We start from the raw sequence: 24,124 nt of genomic DNA, 5'->3' as shown, positions 1-24,124 counted from the left end.
CAAGAATACTTTCTTGTGTAATACAAGAAATGAATAATTATTAACCAAGTGTAGGTTAACACCTAGAATCTTTGGATTTAACTCATATTGCCAATTCTACTATGAGAGTTAACATTTATTTAAGGACTGTTATGAAAAAACCCTTACCTCTCACAAGGTAAATTATGACTGCGCAAATTCCTGGAGAGCATTTGAATTAGCCTAAATTTTCTCAGAACAACGAAATGTACACACGTAGAAATTTATTAACGATGTGAATAAAATGTTTTGAGGTAAGGATCAAAATAAATCCAATTTAATTTAAATCTAAAGTAATTTATCTGGGTGTCCACTAACAGGACAAAATATCAGTTAGAAGATGGCTGCGTTAGCAGAAACATATCCCGCCAGTGAAAAAAGAAGTGTAATGAGGTTTATGTTTGAGAGATATTGAATCATCCTCCTTACAATCGCCAGCTCGCACCAAGTGACTTCTATTTCTTGTTCCTTTAAAGAAACACCTGGAGATCCGGCATGGAAGAAATCATCGTCAAGAACGTAAAACCACATCAAAGACGGTTTGTTGAACCGCAGCGTCGGTTCTTAACTGCTGACCTTCCAAGTATCCTTATATATTATTTCTGTAGCCTGTTTTTGGTTTCTACGCGAGATTTTCCTCAATTCTTGATCGATTTCTTTGATTTACACCTTATTTTAAAGCTTATCGTGCAGGCTACAGACGAAAAATAGACCCACGGTCTAAAAATTGTTTTTCTGGCAAAAAAAAACCTGTTTTAAAGAACCAGAAAGAGATTTTCGGTTAAATTTATAACTTTAACTTGCACTGCTACCGACAGAGCTGAATAGCTTGATCGGCAGAGCGTTCGACTGGTAACCAGGAGAATGCGTGTTCGGGCCCACGTCCGGACAATCTGCATCAAAAAATTAGAAAAATATCGCGCATTACATGAACAATGAATAACAAATATAAGGGAATACATGAGGTAGAAGTGCTCCTAGCCGTTATGAAAACTTGATGCAACACGGAGCTAAATTGATACTCAAGTGTAAGGAATTTTTTAAGATTTGGCCTAGGGAAGAAAATTAAAGCATAATGTAAGCGAAAATATGAGTATCAGGTTTAAGATTTCAGACTACATTGGAATTGTTTTTTGTTCAGTAAAATATAATAAACTGTGTGTTGAAATATAGATTCTTCTAATGAGTTTTTGACTCTTTGTACAAATAAAAAAAATACTACCTCAATTTAAAGGGTAATATATATATTTTTCTTCTTTTTGCAAAAAAACAAATAGCGTATCACATTTTTACTACATTTGAAAAGCTACGCTTAAAAAAGAACTTAGTTCAAATTATTTTGTATTTTAACCGTGCTTATTAAATGATGAACACGTGCTGCCATTTAAATCATAACGGTTCAAACAGTCTGCGATAACAAATTGTAAAAATTTTCAAAAATAAAAACACTTCTCGGCAAGAAAATTTTTTTTATAATTACCTGTGTTTTTTTTTTCGGTAGAGCGTTCGGCTATAAACTGTCTGAACTTCGGGCAAGCTCAGGCTGTCCAACATAATAGCAAATTTAGATTATTATTAAGCATTACATGTACTCATAACATACAACAGATAACGCACGTAATATAAGAAATGCAGTGGGAATGCTACTTGGTGTTTCGACTCCTTTATGCAGGCTACAGTTATCATTCAGATAAGTTGACTGCTAATCGAAGGGTGTTCTTCCTTTTTTTTAAGCTTTGACTCCGTCCAGACCACTGAGCATAATGTAAGCATAAAAAAAATATTAGATATACCTCAAGGGAATCCTTTTTGTGCAGAAAAAAATTTTCATTGTATGCTGAAATGTAGATTTTTCTAATAGCAGTTTGAGAACTTTTGTACCAATGAAAAAATACTACGTCAAATTAAAACTACGAGTTTCAATCAGTAAATCTTTAATTATTTATTCTAATACGATGTAAAACATTAAAATTATTATCAACTTCATTAGTAAGAAATCATTTTCTACTCCTCTGCTTTCGGCTGAAAAAAAAAATAAACATTTTGTCTACGTTCGAAAAATTATACTTAAAAAACGGACTCAGTTCAACTGGTTTTGGTTTTGAATTTTAAGTGTTCGATTAAAAGAAAAACAAGTGCGAGCTTTCCAGCCGTACAGGTTAAAGCAGCCTGCTATGGGAAATTGTTGAATATTCAAAAATAAATACACTTATTTTTTCAACCGAATTTATTACTTCTCTAGAATGTTTGTTTCGATCGCTACGTGAGATCTTCCTCATTCTTTAATCAAATTCCATGTTTTACGAATAATTTTAAATCGTATCATGATGGCTAATGACAAAACATAGACGCATGATCTTATTATATTTTTTCGGCGAAAAACTTTTTTACTGTGTTTTATTACGCATTCCTTCAATGAATAGCACTCGAAAAGGAAGGCACAGTTGCTAGGTTTGTTGGAGTTTCGTACTGTTAATCAGAATGGCGCCAGTTCGAATCCGTGACACTAAATATCTCTTTAATGTTTCTTTTTTCCGTCAGATGCTCACATGGGCAGGACTGTATTTGCCACAACCTGTTTTTTCACATGCAATGCAAAATTACTGATTTTTCACGTGTCACTCAGCCACACTTTTAATGATATTTATATTTGCATTGAAAATACGTACAACCAAAAGGGGAGCGATGATCAAATTATCACAACGTTGTATTTAACGAGGTTTTGTTAAAGATGTCTTCAAATTACATACCTTCTCTTGTGCGCTTACTCTTTTCCGTTTACTTTTTTCGGTTTTTTTTCATAATATTCTTTTTTTGAAATTTTTAAAGAGCGAAATACCTTATGAAACGATTCGAAGTACAGTACGGAGTTCCGCACGGGTCGTCTAGTTTCATTACCTCTCAACACAAAAAACCTTATCACATTTCTTGTTCCATGTTGGTGAGACATGTTTCTATCAACGCAGCCGTCTCCTAACTTACATTTTGTCCTGTTAGTGGACACGCAGGTATCGTTTGAAAGTTTTGATTACTTGTGGGGCAAATAAATAAATAAATAAATAAATAAATAAATTTAAAAAAAAAAAAAAAAAAAAAAAAAAACCTTCAAAATGCTTTAGACATAATTCTTGCTGTTTTTAATGTAAATTGACCCCTTGAAGACAAATATGACCACTGTTTTCTTCCATTACGTCTCACTTTTGGAAAATAGCACTACCCAAATTTTTAAAACTTTTCAACAGTTTCATAGCCATTCTTTTTATTTGGAGGGGAAAGGAGCGTTAAATTAGCCATTAACACTCTTTTGATGAAAACTAGAGACGGACAAAGTTCTAATGCATGAACATTTGGCGCACGTTGGGAAACTCATAGGAGTTTTTCTCCCTAAAACTTTTGAAAAACATCAAAACCTTTTTTTTTTAGTGGTTTGTTTCGCAATGTGTTTATTTATTTTACGGCATAAAACCAGAGTATAGACTCACTCCCATGAACCAAATGTCCGAAAAAAAAAATACTATTGAAAGCATTGCATTTTGCATTGTCAAAGTTGCATAGCAGATCTTTAGTAAAGAACCTTCCCTTATTACTCAACTTGCATTCCCAGATATAATCATGATTAAAAGGGAACTTGGGTATGCTTTCATCTAGAATGTATATATTTATGTTCCTGGGGATGTACTGCTCCCGTTGTTTGTCACTATATCAAGAACTGATAAACAATGTATCCGGTGCATCTACAGAAACATAAATATATCCATTAATGTTATTTTATAAACATACCTAAGTTCATTTTTAATCATAATTATATCTGGGAATGCAAGCCGAATAATACAGGAAGGTTCTTCACTGAAGATCAGTGATCCGACTCTGACTACGCAAAATGCGATGTTTCCGATTTCAAAATTTTTTTTTTGCAACGTGAATTTTTTTTTTGGACATGGGGCTCCTAAGAATGAGTCCTATACTCTGGTTTTATGCCAAAAAATAAGTGAAAAAAATATAAAACAAACACTTAGAAAAAAATCCGTTTTGGTGATTTTCTAAATACTTTAAAGAGGAATACCCCCATGAGTCTGATCTAAATGTTAATGCTTTTGAACTTTACACCTCTCTAGCTCCTCAGAAGAGGGTTAAGAACTAATATAACGCTCCCTCCCCCTCCAAATAAAAATAATGGCTATAAAACTGTCGAAAACTGGAAAACAAATAGTGGCCGCCATTCCCAAAAAGCCGGTCGTGGTAATGGAAAACAATTGTCATATTTGGATTCAGGGGGTCATTTTAAGTAAGAATCAGCATAAATTATGTCAGAAGCATTTTGAAAGTTTTTTTTTTTGTCATGTATTGAGTGATTTTTATCCAGACAGAGTATCTATAGACCCGTCAGAACCCTTGTTACCTTACCTTTTGAAAATTCCTCATTATAAGTTGTTGTTGTAGTTCTTATTATTATTAATAGGACAAAAATTCTTATTTCTGTTATTATAATTATTACTAGAAAGTTGCCGGTCAAGGTATGACGGGTGAAAATTGATTCTCTTCTTCCACATTTTAACGAAGACATTGCCTGTTCGGTGATATTTTGATAGTTGAAATTTTAACCGTAACTCCAGTGAATTAACCTAAACTCCAGTAGATAGCGTTCATAGTTGACCGCTTTTTCGTTTTTTCATTCCCCTGAAATGACACAGTCTTACCAGTAAAACAGTTAAGTTACCAGATCGAGTTCAGCCTTGTCACAATAAAGCCTTTCCCTGCATGTTAAACATTGCCAAAACTCATTATCAAATTATTATGCCGTGGCGCGAGTTTCATTTTTGAAATACGCGAGTTACTTGATCATCGGCTATTATTTATGTGAGGATTATTATTATTGTTATTCTTCTACTTATTGTTATTAATACCATTTTGCAGTTCAAAGATCTCTTTTCGAAAATCTGTGCGGGGACCGCTTATGGGCATTCGAAAGGGTGCGTGATGCTTTCTTGAATGGCTACGTAGAGAAGGAAGTACAGAACGTCCAGACGAAGGAGGAATGCGAGCGACTCTGTCTCACAGAGGTGTCATTCATCTGCCGATCTGCCGATTACGATGAAGTCATGAGAGTGTGTCGCATGAGCAAGGAAGACAGACGATCTCAACCGCAAGCTTTTCGAGAGATAGTTGGCAGCAACAGAGATTATTTGGAAAACCAGTGCGCAGCCTCAGGTAATTAAAATACATAGGTGCTTTTTTCCACCATTACCCTATCTTTTAGCATAAGGCCTTTGGTTTGCATTAATATTAGTATTTTTCTCCATTCCAATTTTATAATGAAGTTGAAAAGACAATGGAGAGAGATCTTGCAGGAGGATTTTACACAGGTTCCAAAATATGGAGGGACCTGTTCCTTTCTCCTGTCCCAATCGACTAACCTCGAGCAATTTTTAGGCTAATTACAAGGCATGACCTTTTGCTCCTCAGCAAAGTAATGAACCTTTTGCAACTGACGAGGTGCTCTGCACTTTTTAATTTTAAGAATTTAATCCCTGACAATCTTGCCAAGGCTAAACTTTATTGGACTGTAGGAGGCTTATGGCGGATAGCGACACATCCTTATAATGTGGGAAAAGAAAAAAAAGATTTTTTTCTACCTAACCCTACCTCTTAGCGTATAGCTTTAGGTCATACCACAACCGTTATGGGCCGGGTTTGGAGCCCGACAGTGGTCTGCGAATGTGGTGCGTTGCGTCGGGGAAAATACCGCACTAAGCGTGAGCCCTGCATCCCTTAATGTGTGAACCATACACGCCTTGAGGTATGATATGTACCATACCGCGTTGCTGTGCTGAGGTTCCCTACTTAGTACTAGAGCAGGTGGTAGCCATATGGTCCTACATTTTGTTCCCTGTTATCGAAAACCGAAGCTAATTTAGTTTTGAAAGGTTGATTTATAACCTCATATTTCAGCTTAAAAAATAATTGAATGGGTTACTTGTTTGAAAAATGCTAGCATCATGGAATCTTAAAAGGAAATTTGAATCAAAAGTTTACTTTTAAAGGACAGAATTAGTACAAAGGAATTATAGAAGTTTCGTTATAAGCCCATATAACAGTAGAAAGGGGGAAAAAAAAGAAAAAACGAATTCCAGCCGCAATACCCCTAGTATAACAACGAATATTCTTTATAAAACGCTCAGCAGGAACCCTCCTACAGAAAATCTAGCGATCAAGAAATTTAGCTGATGGCGTAAAGGTTCTTGTTGCAAACATCACCATTTGAAAAAAGGGTAAAAACTTCACCTTGAACACACATTAATTTCAAATTATTGCTAGTGATCACCTTCAATAAAAAGCAGTAGATGGAAAATTCAAATATCAACAGTGACAAGAGTTGAAACTAGATTTTTTTTTTTTTTTGAGAAAGTTTTGAAGCCAGCTAAATTATGATCAATAGTCTCAGAGAGCACTGGTAGATCATTTGATATGGGAAGGTGAATGAGAAACAATTCTACTATATTGAAATGTGTCAATATGACGTATTTACTGAGTATTCGATTGTATATACTGGTTATATATGGCCATTTCCTCATCTACTGTTTTTTTAAACAACTATCGCATTTAAAAATGAACATTTAAATTTACAGAAACATACTTTCCTGATCAAGCCCTCAGAAAACGACTTTTTTGAAGAACCTCAGAGAGTGATATAAAAGGAAGGGGGGGGGGGGAGGAGTTATTCCAGCTGCTCCTTGTCATTGAAAATAGCTCCTGACTTTCTGGAACACTTTTTACCACAACGCCCTTCAGGCCTCACCCTATCCTAACAAATTAATGGTGACAATCGAAAGATGCGATTCTTGCACTGGTTTTAGATTTGTGATAAGAAGGCAATAAAACGAATTTTAACGATTTTTTTTTGAGACTTATTTCAGAGGGTTGAACAGATCTCTTATCTTTCTTTATAGAATAAACATACGGACAGAAGCAACAAATTGAATTTTCTAGTAGAAAAAAGTGCGAAACTTTTTATTTCTTTAAATTTTTTGACTTCTTAAAGAAACCACTTTCTTCTTTTACTTTTAGTTTGAATTAAGCTCTTAAAATATTATATTAATATTTTGGTCCTTTTGCTCGGATAAAATATGAGGAAACTATGGACTGTTGTTAACTTTGAAACAGCAATCTAAATTTGCTGATCACCTTTGGAGAATATATAAAATTTACACGAAAGAATTTTAACTTCCTGTTGCATTTGCCTATCATTCAGAAGAAAAAAAACATCATTTGAATTTTGACGTCTTGAATTTAAATTTTGTTTTCCGAAATCTCGAATTGCGATCGAACCCTATTCGTTGCGTTTCTTGTTTTCACAAATGGAATGAATTGGAAATTTAGGAGAAATTCGCACTAGTCCCGTTATGAAGGCTGATTTTCTATATTAGAGGATACGACGCATGTTCATAAAAAAGAAACGGAAATTAGGATATGGTAATTAAGATATGGGGATTATAACCAATTGCACTCTCACACTTATCACAAAAATTATACTTACAACTTACACCAAAATGTTATTTTTATTTCTTATCAATCTTAAATAATAGGAATTAGTAACCTGGAAATATTGTATTTAGATGAACTTTGGCTATTTAAAGTCATCTTGATAGGTGTTTTTCTTGAAAAAACATGATTTTGCACAAGAACCTACCCATTTTTTAATGTAAAATCTGTTTGAGTTAAGCCTTGGGAGAAAAAAATAACGAAAAAAGCGAACGAAAATTGCTCCTCTTAATAAATATCAAAAACAACGAGCTAGATTTATTTACGTCGCCATGGCAATCTGCAAAATCAGACCAACGTCAACTGCGGAATAAGTGAAAGCAATAAGCATTTCGTGATTGCTCAAAAAAAAAAAAAAAAAGAAAAAAAAAAAAAACTTTCTCTATGAGCGAGAGTAAAAATACTGCGTCTGAATGACGTTGAAATAGTCGCATTCTGCATTATATCAATGGCTCAGACATAATCATGATATCATGCGCAGATTGTTAAGTACGAACAAAGTTGATAATATGACCTATTGATGGACTCTTTCTATTTTAAATAATAGCCATGGAATGTCAATGAATGTAAAAGCGGGGACGAACTCTTTCACGCACAATCACGCATATTTTGCGTTTCAGGGAAATATAGCAAACAATTTAAGAGAAACATATTCCCCTATTCTAATTTTTTCATTCCAACACTTTCATACGTTTTGCGCTGTTTTGTCAGTGGCCGCTCATGTGTTTCAGAATGTCACGTGGCTGGGCCTTTTCTTTGTGACGTCACACAGGAAAGCAGCGCGAATCCTTTTTTTTTTCGCCGGCCGTCGCTCCCAACAAACAAGAACTAAGCAGCGTGTTAGTGAATGGGTTAGTGACCCAATTTAACAGTTAGCTGGGGAAACTTTTCAAAATGTTTGCATATAGAATTCGTGAAAAAGGGAAAATTTTGCATCTAAATAAATGGCCGGTTAAAAATTCTCTTTCTACGAGTTTCCGCTAACTTCTATTAGTTTGGTAGAATTTCGCCGATAGTAAGATTTTGAAATGTATACGATGAAAAATGTATTTTGGAACTGAGACTTTCGGTATAAGAAAGAGACTGCACCATTTTTCATCGACATCTGAGCATCAATACATGTCAATACATGTTTAACATAAAAAAATAATAAAAATAGTCATTGAAATTGGCAGGCAATATTTCATAAAAATAGTTATTGAGATTGGTTTCATAGAGACAAATTCTAACATAGTCGTAATACTGAATTTAAAAAATTGAAATTTTGAAGAGTTTTTTAAAATTTCATTTCGTGATTCTGTAAAGTCTTTAAAATGGAGCTGAGGCACTGAGCTCTTCAATAATCTTCCAACTGAGCAATATTTCACACGAAAAGACTTTATTTGATCACTACTCATTTGATAGTTTGTGCATGGTTTGGTTGTTATGGTGTGAACGTGCCCGAATAATATTACCTCAAGTCCAAAATATTCGTTTTTGGGATGAATTAAATTATTTTTATCGTTGTTTACTTGCTGTATGTGAATTAAAGTGTAGGTATAGTTTCCCAGACTTTAATAAACAGAATGTTCTTTTTTGGGTCATTCCGTGTCGAAATACTCCTCCCGATTCCCCTCCTCACATATCTTAACCTGATCCTCTTATATTTTCATAAAAGTTTCAGAAATCTCTTTGACATATTTTATTTCGATATCATTTTCAGAATAATCTGTTACTCATGAATGATGAGCAATTAAATTTTGAAATTCAAAGGCAATTTTTTTACTTGCCGCTAGTGGCCGAATTACTATAACTCAACTTCTATGGAAGCTAAAGAATTTTACAATTTTAAAGGTAACTATGTTGTTGTTAGCGTGTTCGCAATAAACTACTACGGAAAAGTTGGTGCCATTGCCTCGAAATGTTGGACTTCTTTATTAACAGATAAGATAACACAGGAAAAATTTACAGCATATAAAGAGGAAATAGCACCCAGGGCACCGGCGGGAATCGAAACCGCAACCTCCGTCACATGAAGCGAAGCTTCTACCCTAGAGTCACGGGAGTCCTAAGGCAACTATATGCACTTTATACGTAAATTGAAAAACTTTCAAGGTTTATTTTTCCACAAAATTAAAAATTTCAAAATTCAGCAATTTTTTTAGATAGTGTACCTTAAAAACTTTTTTAAAAATATGTAGTTTTTAATGTATTTTGATGAATACATTCACAAATTTTCAGAGTGAGACCATGGAAGGATCAGCAGTTACAGCAGTTACCAATAAAGCTTGTCAAAAATCGCGAACATTTTCCCACATTATTTACTGTAACTGCTGATTCATTCACGGTTCTATTACGTAATTTTAGGATATATTCATTAAACTGCATTAAAAAAAACGTAGGTTATTATTTTTTTTAAAGGAAATTCAAAGGACACAATCTTCAAAAACTTTGAAATTTTGTTTTCTTCCTAGTTTTCATGTTATGAATCAAATTCTAGTGCATGTCATTGTATTTAAAATCAGCTATAATACGACTCTGTACAACTCAAAGAACTTGAATTACAATATTTTAAAGCTCTGTCGGCAAAAAAAAGTACTTTTTAATTAATTTAAAAAATAATAACTCATGAATTATGAAGGATTAAAAAATTAAAAATTTTAAATTTAAGGAGTCATGGGGTCGCCAGGGAAGTTAAAGAAAAAAAAAAAAAGGCCAAACTACTTTGTGGAATCAGCCAAAAATATGCAACTTGCAGTAAAACCTCTCTTCTTTCTAGAAATAATGGAAATTTTCAATTGCAACCACACTAAAATACTTTTGTAAGACATTTATCGTACTTTGATGCACAAGATTTATTTAGTCTATATTCAAATACTTTAACATTTCTCTCACCCTATTGCTTAAATACTTAAGCAACAGGGCTTATATTGCTGTAATATTATTTTTAAATCTTCTGATTAATAAATTTTATGTTTCTCAAGCATTAATTATGTTATGTATGCTAAATATTAGGTAAAATAAAGATAGGTTTGGGGGATGCTTTTGAATTTTTTCTACCCAAGTGTGATCAAAAATAGCCAAAACGGCTATTTTCAGACAGACCTGGTAACCCTGAGTCTAAGTAAGATTCATGACAATTTCATGAAAATTAGACATGGTCAGGTTGAGTGTCTTGTTGAATTCACATCGAAAGATCCAATATTTTTTTGTTTAAATAATTTCTTTAATGCTCTTTTTAAATCTTCTAAGCAATAAATTTTGTATTTCTTAAGCATTCGACATTTTTAATACTATGATACATATTAAGTACAATATAGATCTATGTGGCTAATGATTTTAAATAATAATAAATTATATGCCAGGTTAGGCTAAAATGGCTACTTTTAGCCTAACCTGGCAAACTTTAGCTCAAAAGTAAAATTTCTGAAAATTTCATGAAAATTTGAGATGGTCAGGTTGAATGCCGTTTTGAGTTCACATCAAATACTCAATATTTTGATTTTTTATCACAGTATTCTAATATATTCTTGAGCATTCTAACGGTTCATTTTCGCTTACTTCCCTACAAAATACGATATGAGGTAAGAGCGGGTGGAAGAACTAAATGCAAGAAGCATAAAAGTAAACTTCATTCTCAAGCCAATCGGTATTTTTCTACTCGTTTGAAATGTAAGAGACATCTTTTTCTAGGTTTTTGAGAAATGTATAACGAAAGAAGAAAATAACTATTCTATCTGCATCTATACTTCGTTTTGAATCGATTAGGGATCAAATGAGTTTCGTTTTGGACAAAGGAAACGTCAGAAGGGGAAAATCGAAATCTATTCGATATCCGAAGAGAGTTACCAGTGTGTCAAGATTTCATATTAGGTCGAAACATTTCAAAAATTCGATCTTGAAAAGATGTGGAAAAAAAAAATCCTTTTTTGCTAAATTTGATAGATTGAACTTTCTAACTTTTTTTCCTTCAAAGGGGGGAAAAAAAGAAAAGAAAAACTCTGCGGGTCGATGCTCGTTTTTAGTCATGTATTAGGAATTTCATTGTAATATTATACTATACAGTAAATGCAGATATATTCGCAATTTTCCAGCAAAGAATAATCTCAACTCGAAAAAAATAATGTCTTTTACTCCATAAATACTTTTGATCTTATTATCTTAATAAATATCATTAAATGGTCACTGAATTATTACTCAAAAATAAATTTAATTTTTTTTGCAGAAAAAAAGATGAAAATGCGATATTTGACAAAAAGTTTTCAGTGGTTAAATTACGAAATCCGTGCAACATTTTTTTATTTGAAGAGAAACTGAGAAAATAATCACGAGAGAAATTTTGAGAAGAAAAATTCAAAGGTTTTAAGTGCTTACCACTGACATAAATAATGTGTCTTTTAGTTCTTAATCTTCTGAACGGAAAGAAGCGCAGTCAATGCCGCTTAAAGGGACAATTTGGCATATTTTATTATCCAGGAACAAAGCGACAAATTACAATTGTTCAGTATATATATATATATATATATATATATATATATATATATATATATATATATATATATATATATATATATATATATATATATATATATATATATATATATATATATATATATATATATATATATATATATATATATATATATATATGTATATATATATATATATATATATATATATATATATATATATATATATATATATATATATATATATATATATATATATATATATATATAGGGAGAGAGAGAGAGCAAAAGACTTCCCCTAATAAAACTGTTTACAAGTAGAAGCTTAATTATTGTATCCAGCAAGTTTGTCGTCCACGGAATTTTAAAAATAATATTTGATATTGAAAAATATCGCCGAGGAATATATTTTTCGATTGAAGTTAGAGAAAGTATACAATTGGTTCTTTTCTTTTTATAGCAATTTTCGAGAAAGCGTCTTCTTACGAAATCTTTCAAGAAATACTTTCATTTTCCTGAACTGATAACTAAGAAAAATATTGAAGATTTTAAATTCTTTATCATCAAGTTTAATATTTTAAATATCCTGCAAAAAAAAAAAAAAATCTATTTTCAGATTTATTGTACGCTATTTTATTTGTAACGAAATGTTCTCTTATTCCTCCAAAGAAGTCCTCTCAGTGCGAAACTCTTACAATGGAAAGTAATCTAAAAATTCCAAAACGAAAATAAATTGTATTCATTTTTTTTTCTTCCCGAAGAGATTTAGATAAATGTTGCTCTCGAAAATCTTGGGAAAATGTCTTACCCTTTCCGACCACCAAACTCAATTTCCCACCTTTTTTAACTTTGAAAAATGGATGTTAGTTGCTTAAGATTTTACTTTACATTTTTCTCCATACTTTTATTAAGAAATATGAAAAAGCATTCGAAGAAGAAATTTTACTTTAAAAAATATTTGAATCTCTTTCTGTTCCAGCGTTCCATCATTTTGTCCCATTCCGGTGGAAGAAAATAAGGTAGGAGCGAGAAAATTTGGAACGCAATTGTGTTCGTTTTTCGGAAGATTCCCTCGGTCCCCTAGGTTCTCTCTGGAAAGCTTCTTTAAAAAGCAAAGATGTGCGCGCAGTCTTTTCTTCATATTTTTAAAACACGCCCCTTTCGATATAATGTTTGACAACTTGAAAAATAAACCCGCCATGATGGATTGTTGAACAAACTATTCTCTTCTTCATTCTTCTGTGCTTTCGCGCAGTATGGTTGGTGGGTAAATATATTTCTTGTTATCATTTCCTTGTTAGAAGTATTTTTTCTCACTTTAATTTACACACGCCGAAGTACTTACTTGTCCTACTGTGTAGAAATACTTGAGGAGTTCGTTTTCTAACCGATTTCCGCTGAAGGTACTAAAATGAGAAACTTTGAACAAAGGGGAAAACATTGTGTTTATTGATCAACTAGTGGTACCTGCACGGCTTTGCCCGTAATACAAATATTAAAAGGTCTTTTGGTTCGCCTGTATATTTACAAATAATGTATGGTGAATTTTCTTGCCAATTGGCTCGTGCCCATGTTACGGTTCCACGTTATGATAATTTCGTATCTCGCCAATTGGCTTGTGCCCATGTTACGGTTCCACGTTTATGATGATATTTCGTAATCTTCTCGTCCATCTTATGATAGTTTTGTTCTTAAAATTGGAATAGAAAAAGAACCACATCGAATTTTCGAAAAATCGCTTCGAGGTGCACACCCCCATGCTACAAACTAACTTTTTCCAAATTTCGTGAAAATCGGTCGATCGGTCTAGGCGCTATGTGCATCACAGAGATCCTGACAGACAGACAGAGATCCGGACAGAGAAAGATCCTAACAGAGAGAGAGAGATTCAGCATTATTAGTAGTTAAAGATAAAGATAAAGATGAAGAAAAGAAGTTGAAAACAAATAAATAATGTCACCCCTCCCCTTCTACACAAAACTTTGAAGTTTTTGGAAAGCAGATTTTAAACACTAAACCAATATAGTAAATATAGAAGAAAAACAATTGTCATCAGAAGATACCTCATCTAGAAGAAGAGATCTACACAATATTTTTCTGGAAATCTAAGCTTACGATACACAAGAGAGCAATCTAGAGTAAGCGTAAACCGTTCTGTATAAAACTGAGAAGTTTTGTTCAAGGTAGATTTATCGAACTATCTTCTTCTATTGTCGTTAATTGAGAATTTCTTAATCTTTTAACGCGCCGTTCTAAAATTAGGAAGCTAAGCGCATTTGGATAAAGTATACTAAGACAAAATGTTAGGATGTTTGTTTCGCTCTGACTTTATGATTGAAAATCAGGCAAGAAAAAAAAATCTATCAAAATAGATAAAATGTAAAATCAGATTATTATACTGGAAAAGAACAGAGAATAAAAAAATTGTATGTTTTGCGTCTAAGAGCAAATGAAAGAAACTATGAAACTATAATAATGTGATGATAAGATAAAGCAAAAGTAAATGAAAAGATGTCTTTGCATAAAACAAAAGATAAATGGATTTTGAACACTCATTGTTTACAATACTTTACCACTACATCGTTTTGCAACGAAATTACTAAGTTAATGTTTAAAATATTGCGTGGAAAGTCAGGAAACTTTCCTCACTTTCATAGGCAAAGCAGATACATAATTGATCGAGACAGCTCTGTAAAGCAAGAACATTTTGACACCTACGGCCATTTAACAAGTTTTTACAGATATTATATTATTTTTAGATAACTCAAACATTAAAACTTATTGTACTCTGTTGTTTTTTGAGACACAATAATTTTTGAATTATTATTTCAAGCTTTTTTTTAAACCTATTCTTCATAAAACCACACTTTTTACTGTTACTCAAAATACAGTATGAATTAGAACACTTTGATAAGTCATATAACTTATTCTTTTATTAAATTGTTTTTTTCATTATACTTACTGAATATGCATTTTCCTCAGAAGTTGGTATGAATATTAAAATAAAATTCTTAACGAAACTGAAATTTTGTAAAAAAAACCCCGAGATTTTTCAATTTTCCTGGCTACTATTAGGAAAATCATTTTGTTTCTTATAAAAAATTCTCGACGCAGCAATTTCATGTTGGAATGCCTTGCGAAAATAGAACACTGTTTTCGACTCCATCTATGGCATTCGATTTTCCGTTATCTTGTTTTTCGTACGAGTTTGAGTTTTAAAAATTGAGGGACAAAATTTAAGTATGGGGAAAGTTTTTACTTTGTTTGCAACATTATTCTTTGTATGAGAAACATGTAGGGATAACTGCACTTTCAGCTTCAGCAGCAGTGATGAAATTTGTATCGCATTCACATTGCTAAATCTTGACTAAAAAATTTTATTTTTTGATCCCATGCTCTACAAAAGAGCAAATGTGGAGCAAACTGGTGGAAAAGTATGGATTCATCCTTTCATTTTTCTATCGCGTTTGAAATGTTGTCAGATAGAATTTTTCAGATCTAGGTCAGGGACTTATTGAAAAGGGAAATGTGCAAGGACATAAAAAGGGAAGAAGGGAAGAAAATCATTAATGAGATGGAAACGTAAAAAAATTACATAGAATCATTCATAATGCAACGAAAAATCCTTCTTTAGGGAAATAAAGGAGAGTTTCTCCTTTGCAGTTTTATTTACGTTATGAAATTGAAACTTTTAATAAATCAAAATGAACTGCAGGAATAAAATGGGCTTTAAAGCTGTTTGCGAATTTGAAATCATTGAACATTGGATAGTGTTTCCTTTTGTGGTGATTGAATGTATTTATATTTTTTGGTCAATTTTTGTATTTTCTAATTCAACGGTTTTATCCAAAGAATACATATAAACAGCTCTATTTTATTTAAACTAAGGTAGATATCTAAATAAAAATTGATGTTAGAAGTTCACTGCCGTGCTAAGCACAAAATTCGTATCTGCACTTTTTATAAAAATTGAAAAACGGTCACCAGGTGGTTCTTTGTCACATATTTCACCTAAATACAATGCTTTACAATCATTTGTGAATAAAAAATATTTTTTCCAAAAAAATTGAAAAAGTTGCCTATGAATCAAATACATGGAACCGCAAAATTTGAATCGTTTATTTCTCATTTTAAACTCGGCTGCAGATACGACTTTTGCACTTAGCACGGCAGCACAAGTGCACGCAAAAGTTCCAAATCTGAATGCTTTCATTTTGCTGAAAGCATTCAGATTTTACTTTTATTTAAAATTTATACGTTAATTAAGTTTCTCTCTTTTACAGTTAAATCGCGTAACAACGAATGCCAATACAATAAAATATCCGTTTCAGCGAAATAAATTTTCGGTCCCGGTGTAAATGACATTACATTGCTTGAATTCTATTACAACAAACTTCCCGTTGCAACAAATAGAATTAGCGGTCCATTGAAGTTCGTTGTAACTAGAGAAATCTATTTAAAACATCTCAAACATTTCCAACAATGTTAAATTGGGAATTGTACATTAAAGAAACGCATTTAGCTAAATTTAAAAAATCTAAATGTATTTTGCATTAGAGGAAATTAAAGCATTATTGATGCATTGAAAATGTAAAATTAAAAAAAAAAAAAAAGAATCTTCCATTAAGAAATCAAGAAATACTGTCATAACGAATCAAATATTAGCTACTGCTTTGCTTCTCTAAGTCAAAGAAGATAAAGTATTTAAGCTACTAGAAAATCACCCGGCAAGGTATGACGGGTGGAAATTGCTTCTACATTTGAACGAAGCCACTGCCTGTTTTGTGATATTTTGATTGTTAAAATTCTAACCCTAACTCCGGTGGATGTACCAAAACTCCAGATGATAGCGTTAATTGTTGACCACTGTTTCGTTTCTTCATTCGCCTAAAATGACCGTCTTACCAGTAAAACAGTTAAGTTACCGGAACTAGTTCAGCCTTGACAAAATAAAGCATTACCCTTCATGTCAAACGTTACCAAAATATCATTGTATGGCATGAGTGTCATTGTCGGTGACGTCAGGAGCGTTACTCGATCAGTGAATTCGCTATTATATATATATATATGAAGATTTTTTGATACCTTAAACTGTGATGAACAATGTTGAGGAATGAATGCATCCATAACGAAAGGACTACTTTGAAAGAAATTCTGTAAAAATACAATTGAAAAAATACTTTTTCTTTAGCGGAAAAATCCATCAAACAGAAGAATGACCCATAACACTAGGATGAAATTGTTTAAAATTATGCAAACGTTCGGCAAGCAAAATGAATAGTGAATTTTTTTAATACTTCGAAATATTTCATATGTTTGAAATAATTCAGAGCATAATCGTAAGGATAACTCTACACACGCAAGAAACTTTAGTGCACTAATCACAAATGTTAGAGGCAGGGAATGCTTGTGCTATAATAAAACTAATTTAGAAGCTTTTGCTCTTTTTAAAAATTCAAATTAATATAATGAACTACCTAAAAATCTTTTTATTAACTTTCATTAGTAACATTCACTACTTCATTAAATAGAATCCATTTTTTGTGTTTTTTATGCAGATATTTTATTTATGATGATTAGATAAACTTCACGTTGGGTTATAATTGCAGGTGATTTTAGTTCATTACTTTCAGAGATCGTTTTATATTATTTTTGGCACTTCGGAAAATATGACAACATTTGCCATACGAAAATAGTAATGAGAAACGAATTTTAAGCATACTTTCTTTCTGTTACAAAAGGAGGTAAATTATTTTCCAAAAGTGTTGGCAACCTTAATTTGCATTAGTTTTTCTCATTCGTTCTTTCCTTCTTGTAACGAGATCGCGTCAGCAGAATATGCAAATTGCCGGTAGCATTTAAGCTCCCGGCACTTTGCCTCATTCTCTTCCCTTTCAATTTCAACCCGAATCAGACTTGGTTGTTTTCTTTCGGCAGCTCAGTTGAGTCTGTCCGTTTTTGCCGATAGCTTCGGCTTACTACTCTTGCCATGACTATTATAGCTCAATATGTTTAACATGTCATTGTAAATATCATAGCCATAATAAGCAAGTTACTTTTTTAAATTTGGCTCTTCTTGGTGTTGCACAAGATAAATATGTTTTTTTCAAGAAGTATCATACGTCCTGGTTGAGCTTCCACTAAAAGTTAATAAGCTGAGCACTTTTAAAAGCTCACAGTTTAACAAATCGGTTATGGGCCGTTTGCCCAACCTGACGAGATGGCATTCGTAAATTCTTAAAATTTTTTCAACATCGAACGTGATACAGAAGTCTATCAGAAGGCGGGCCAGATAAATTTTTTTGCTCAACATGGAAATCTCGAAATTAAATAGGGAAAATTATTCCACATGGCTAAACGATATGAAAGTCTTGTTAATGAGCAAAAATTGCTGGAGATTAGTTACCGAAGTTGAAAAAGAGCCAGGTAAAGATTCACCGGAAACTTCAGACTTTTGTAAACGCAGAGACAAAGCATATAGTTTAATCTATTTGCACATATCTGATGAATACAAGAATTTAAAATCAGATTGAAGATCCTTCTGAAGCATGGAAGAAATTAGAACTACATTTCCGACCAGACTCTCGTGCACGAATTATTGATTTAACAGACCAGTTTTTCAATTGTCACATTGAGTTAGGTGAAGAGGTTGATATCTATGCAAGTCGACTTAAAACTCTCATCAAATAGTTAGAGGATTTGGGAAAACCTATCCCGTCATATTATCAGTCTTTCCAACACTTTCGTACAGCTAAAACAGTTCATACCAAATAATGAAACTGCAATAATATTATTGGTTTCTTCAACTGGAAACATTGGCTGTTAGGATCATTTTAAAAATTAATAACTCCTTTTTCTATTTTAATCTGTTTTCTGTTGTTATTAGAATTGAAATCAGAATAAACCCACTAAAATGAAAAATTAAAGTTTATCTGTTTGTTTTCTTTTGGCATTAGCTACAAATTTTAGTAAGTGTAAAGTAAGGTATCAATATTATTCGAAGCATTTAAGTATTTATCTGTAAGTTTTAGTATGCCCATTTACGGAATTATATTCTTTAGTACTCCCTCCGTTCCAAATTAAGCACTACATTAACACAAAAGTTTTTCCTCTCAATTTATCTGTAATTAAATCAATGAAAAACAAAATAAATAAATAAATAAATAAAAGTAAAAAAAAAAAAAAAACTGAACCATGTGGCATGATTTTTCTTCATCATTTCCTCTTTGTTATGAAAGAAATTTTTTTTCAAGTCTGTATCCTGTGAAGTCATCGAAACCTTTCTACTCATTGAAAGTTGTGAGCAAGCATTTGTGTTACTGATTATGCTGTATCGCTTGTTATAGCGAAGTTTCCAAATACTTAATGTTATTTCACGGTTGAAAGCGTTGAGGATGACTTCATTTGAATGAAATACAACTGTGTATTACAATGTACCATATGAATATTTTCCGTCACACGATTATTTAAATGTAAGCTCCGGGAAGTATTCTTGGAGTTATAACGGTTACATCATCGCCGCTTTTATATTGAAAATCATAAAAAAACCTGATTGCCTGAGAACATACTTTGAAAAAAGTTATGAATTTATTATAAAAGTTTCATTGTTTACCCAGTAAGATTTTTTTAGTGAGTCACAAGTTTTGCAATGTTTGACACATGTGAACTTTTGCAATGTACTGTTGACGTGTGCGCATGTGCATTAACTGTGGAATAAAACCAGTAAAAAAGTCGTCATTAAAGTTTGTTTAGTAGACAATATTATGGAATTCTGATACGAGATGCGTAAAGTTGATGTACTTAAATGAACAGTTTTAATTAATTAAGCTGATTGGAGAGTTCTACACTCATTGGCCAAAGAATGCGAAACCCAAGATCAATGATTTATTGGACCACGTTTTGCACGGATAACTGCTCAGATTCGTTTGGGCATCGTGTCTACAAGCTTCTGAAGTGCATTTACATCCAAACAATTCCATGCATTGGCTATGAAGCGTTTTAGATCTGGTAAATTATATGGAAGAGAACAGTCCTGTCGGATGCGTCTTTCAAATATATCCCACACATTTTCTACGGGGTTAAAATCCGGGTTTTGCGGTTGCCAAGGAAGGTATTAGAAGTCAGACTGATGCTCAGCGAACTAATTTTCAACACTTTTGGCACGATGTAGAGTTGCATTACCGTCCATGAAGTATCCGTGACATCAGGATAAAAATGCAACATTGCAGGGTGCACTTGATCTTCCAGTATATCTAGGTATATCCTTGAGGAACACCAGGGCACCACTTCCATGCCAGCAGAACATGCTCCATTTTATGATACTCTATTCAGACCTCTGCATAGTGCTTGCATTCAAATGCAAATCTCAAAGGTTTCTAATTCATTGGACAGTGAGTGTAGTGAGAAAGTAATGCAGCCGAGGCAACAGGAGAAATATCGCACTCCGGCAACAAAAATGACACCACTCCAAATTTTGGTAAAACGTACTAACTATTAGTTTAAAATCTAAACTTAATGCTCTTTCTTGCCACAAAATTCGCAAAGTTAGTCTACATAAGTGGTGAGTGATGTTGTAAAAGACGATAGAATCAGTAATGACGCATCATTAACGTTTCATATTTTAGAAGAAAAGTTTTCAAACTTTAAGCATGCATTATTTATCTAGACAACAATAACTAACCAATAAACATCACATCATATTTTTTGCGTGTATTGTAATAATTGAGATTAAATAAATTCAAACTACTAACTTAGCTCGTTCTACTTGCGTAAAACCTTGATTTTCTCTAAAACTACTTTTTTTAAAAAAAATTGCTGTGTCACTTTTATTCTCGTGGTGCAATATGTTATGGTAAAGGTTAAAGCTCAAGGAACCACATAACTGCAAAAAATGGTTATTCGAACATTGATAATAATCGTTATGATGATCCCCATAATAACTACAATAAAACTTTACCATCGTTTTGGTGTAGATGAACTGGTTGAAAAGCTGTCGAGCATGATGACCAGCACTTCGGATACTAGATTTCTAAAGTTAACAACTTATTACTGAAGAAGAAATAAACAGAAATTTATTGTAAAAATTTTGAATCACCCTAGGATGTAAAAAAATTAAAATGAATTTCAGTATAAAATTTTTTCTTGGATTTTTTTTTCGATATTATCATTACATTTTTTTTACAACATCGTTTGAGACGTGAAATGACTTAAGTGCACATCTTCATCGGCATACTTACTCGGTGAATATCCAGTCTATTCAAGATTTTCTTCCAAGCACTGGAAAGCATTTCTACATTTTCAGTAATTGTTTTTAGTGTAGTACGATTTCTTAAATTAGTAAATGTTTGGCAATTTCTGGAAGGAAATAGTAAGCAGACGGGGTATTCTCTGAGTTTTTAATGGTGCTGACTGTAGAAGACACAAAATGTATTTCCTTTTAAAACGATATTGCTATCACAGTCTGATAATGGTTACATAAAGAAAGGGTCCTAATGGAATATTTTCTCTATCACGCTCTATAACTTATTCTAAAATTTTCACAGTGAGACTTCATTCAAAGGTTAATGTATGGATTAGCAATTAAATCTTTTATTTCAAAAACCAGTCAAATGACAAAATTACTAATTTTAGGAAAACATCTATACCACCATATTAAATTATTCAATTATGATTACAAAATTTTTTATTGAAAGAAATATGCCTAAATATGTATCCCTTTTAGTTTAAAACATTTTAATTCTTATAGAAAAAATTTAATACCAAAGAAAAAATGCTTTTTCGAATTTTTAGAGTTTGTCGCTTGATTGGTTTTTGAAATATACGGTTCAATTGATAAGTAATTAAGAATGTTTCATAACTTAGTGTAAAATCATTATCTTTCCCTAGCTCCAACATCTTGTCGTTATGACATCAGGCCTGGGCTTTCCATCATTTCTATGGACTCTTTGCAATTTGCATCATCATCTGACGATTGCCAAATACAATGCGACAGCGAAGCTACATTCAATTGCAGAGCATACACCTACACCAGCAACAGGTGCTTCTTAAGTGGAGATGACTCTGTGAGTCTTGGTCCAATTGTTCTGCCAGAAAAACCTGGTTCAACATATGGAGAGAAGAAATGTGTGTTGGGTAAGTTTCAACAATGAAAATTGTTTCCTTTTTTTTTTGAAAATTGTAACCTTTTTTTGAAAGTTGTTACCATTTTTAAGAACTTTATTAAAAGTGGAAAAGCAATACCAGCAATGAACTATCATCTATGCTTAATTTTTTCTAGAAATGTAATTTTTCATTTAAAGCACCGATATTGAAAGTATTACTGGCAGCCAGTAATATATCTGTTATGATACAAGCAAGGTAATGTAAAACTTCTGTGTAGAATAAGTTTTTACTGCGTGACTTAGGGGAGACCGAGGATAGTTGGCGAACTTTTTAAACTTTATTTTTTTTTAAAGGTTGTAAATAAAGTAGAAAAATTTTCTTTTAGTGCTTGGATAATCTGTATGGTATCAGCAATAAAGTCATATTTTTGTTTTGACAATACTGTGCTTTATGTATTTTTTACATAATTTTTTGTAAACCTTCGCAAAGTACGCGCATTTGTCCTGTCACGGGTAAGTTAGCGAATTGAGAAAAACTCATAATAGACTCAGAAATTTTCACATAAAGCCTCAATGATACTTTAAATAAGCCAGTAAAACTTACCAATGAATGAAAAAAAGCGAAATTTGTGTTGTAATTGCTTTAAAATTAGGTATGTTACACCATTTGAAAGATCTAACTTTGATTTTAGAAGTAAATGCTGAAAAATGCAAACATTATTTGAAATGAACTATTTTATTTGCCTCCGTTCTTCTTTTTTTTAATCTTTCTTTTGTTATTTTTATCTATCTTTCTTTTTTTATCTTTCTTTACATTCCTTTTTTTTTGAATTCAGAGATTTTTTGTATGTTTTGGGGACTTTTTGCGATGATTTGTGTTTTTCTGCTGCAATTCTTTCTTCCTGAAAATTTTTTTTTGACTGGAATGTTAAAGAGTTTTTCTGTAGACCTCTTTCGTTTCCTTCCTTTTTTCATCTAACCCTCTTCATCTGACCCTCTCCAGCTTTAGGATAAGGTCGCATATGATCTGGAGTAATGCTCAGAGACGTATGTGGGTTTAGCTGAGACATAGCGCTATCTTCAGAAAGAAACTCTAAATCTGAATTATTGAATGAAGTAGCAACTGAATCTACTCTAGGACAGGTACATCCAGTTTTACTATCTTCCAATATGGTTGCTGCTGGGAAAAATAGACTCATTCATACATCCAGGAAATTGGGAGTCTGACCGATCAGTGATATAACTTGGCATGAAGTCACGTCCCAGTTTTGAAATATGTTTGAATGGCAGGGAAACACACCAGTTCCCTTGAAACCATTCATAATATTTATGAGGCTTGCTTCTTGTGGAAAAGCAACTGTTACCACCGTTGGTACGTCTTAAATCGTTATTTGCTTTTCTGGATTATTCACCATCCAAGAGTCGCAGGCGGAATTAACAAACTTTTTCAATATGTCTGTAGACTCTTATCAGAAGGCAGCAACTTATGGCTACAATGTGTTGGGAAAGAGAGTAGTGTTATTAATATTTTTAGTAGTGTTGTAGTTTCCTTACAAAAAATCAACTTTTCTATTGACGTGGGAGTTGTAAATGTCTAGAGTAAGCGAATCAGAGGTTTTTCTTTGAATGTCTAGTGTTTTTAGCAAAATCCTTTAAGAAATCTGGAAACATTTCAGCTGTCATCTACCCACGGGGGGATGCACCAGTTTTGCCCCCCCCCCCCATGCACCAACGGGGTTTCCCGTTGTTGGTTTTTCTCTTGAATTTTCTCATTTTCGGGAAGAAAAGCATGTATGTTGGTAATTGTATAAGCATGTACATAAGAAATGATAAGCTCAAGAATAGAGTAACTAATGCAATTATTTCATTAAATTGACAGTTTCCAGAATTTAAATTTCAATTGTTTAATGTTTTGACTCTAAAAACTTAACTTGGGGCAAGTAGGCGAATTCGCACGCTTACCCTGAAAAAAGTTCGCCTGCTAACCCGAACTCGCCGTATTGAAGTCAAGTTACACAG

At 32.6% G+C, this 24,124-nt stretch overlaps 1 protein-coding gene across 1 annotated transcript in view; it reads left to right on the top strand.

Annotated features, from left to right (window-relative positions):
* Positions 1–24,124, top strand: part of LOC129216426 (uncharacterized) — a 102,818-nt gene that overhangs the window by 24,819 nt on the left and 53,875 nt on the right. The window contains exons 5-6 of the mRNA XM_054850640.1: positions 4,933–5,226; positions 21,891–22,136. Of these exons, the coding sequence (XP_054706615.1) occupies positions 4,933–5,226; positions 21,891–22,136 (540 nt within the window). The remainder of the gene's footprint in view (positions 1–4,932; positions 5,227–21,890; positions 22,137–24,124) is intronic.

This window comes from Uloborus diversus, chromosome 2, assembly GCF_026930045.1.
Source record: "Uloborus diversus isolate 005 chromosome 2, Udiv.v.3.1, whole genome shotgun sequence".
Lineage (NCBI taxonomy): Eukaryota > Metazoa > Arthropoda > Arachnida > Araneae > Uloboridae > Uloborus > Uloborus diversus.
Note: the sequence above shows the minus strand (reverse complement) of the source record. Positions and strands in the feature narration are given on the sequence as shown.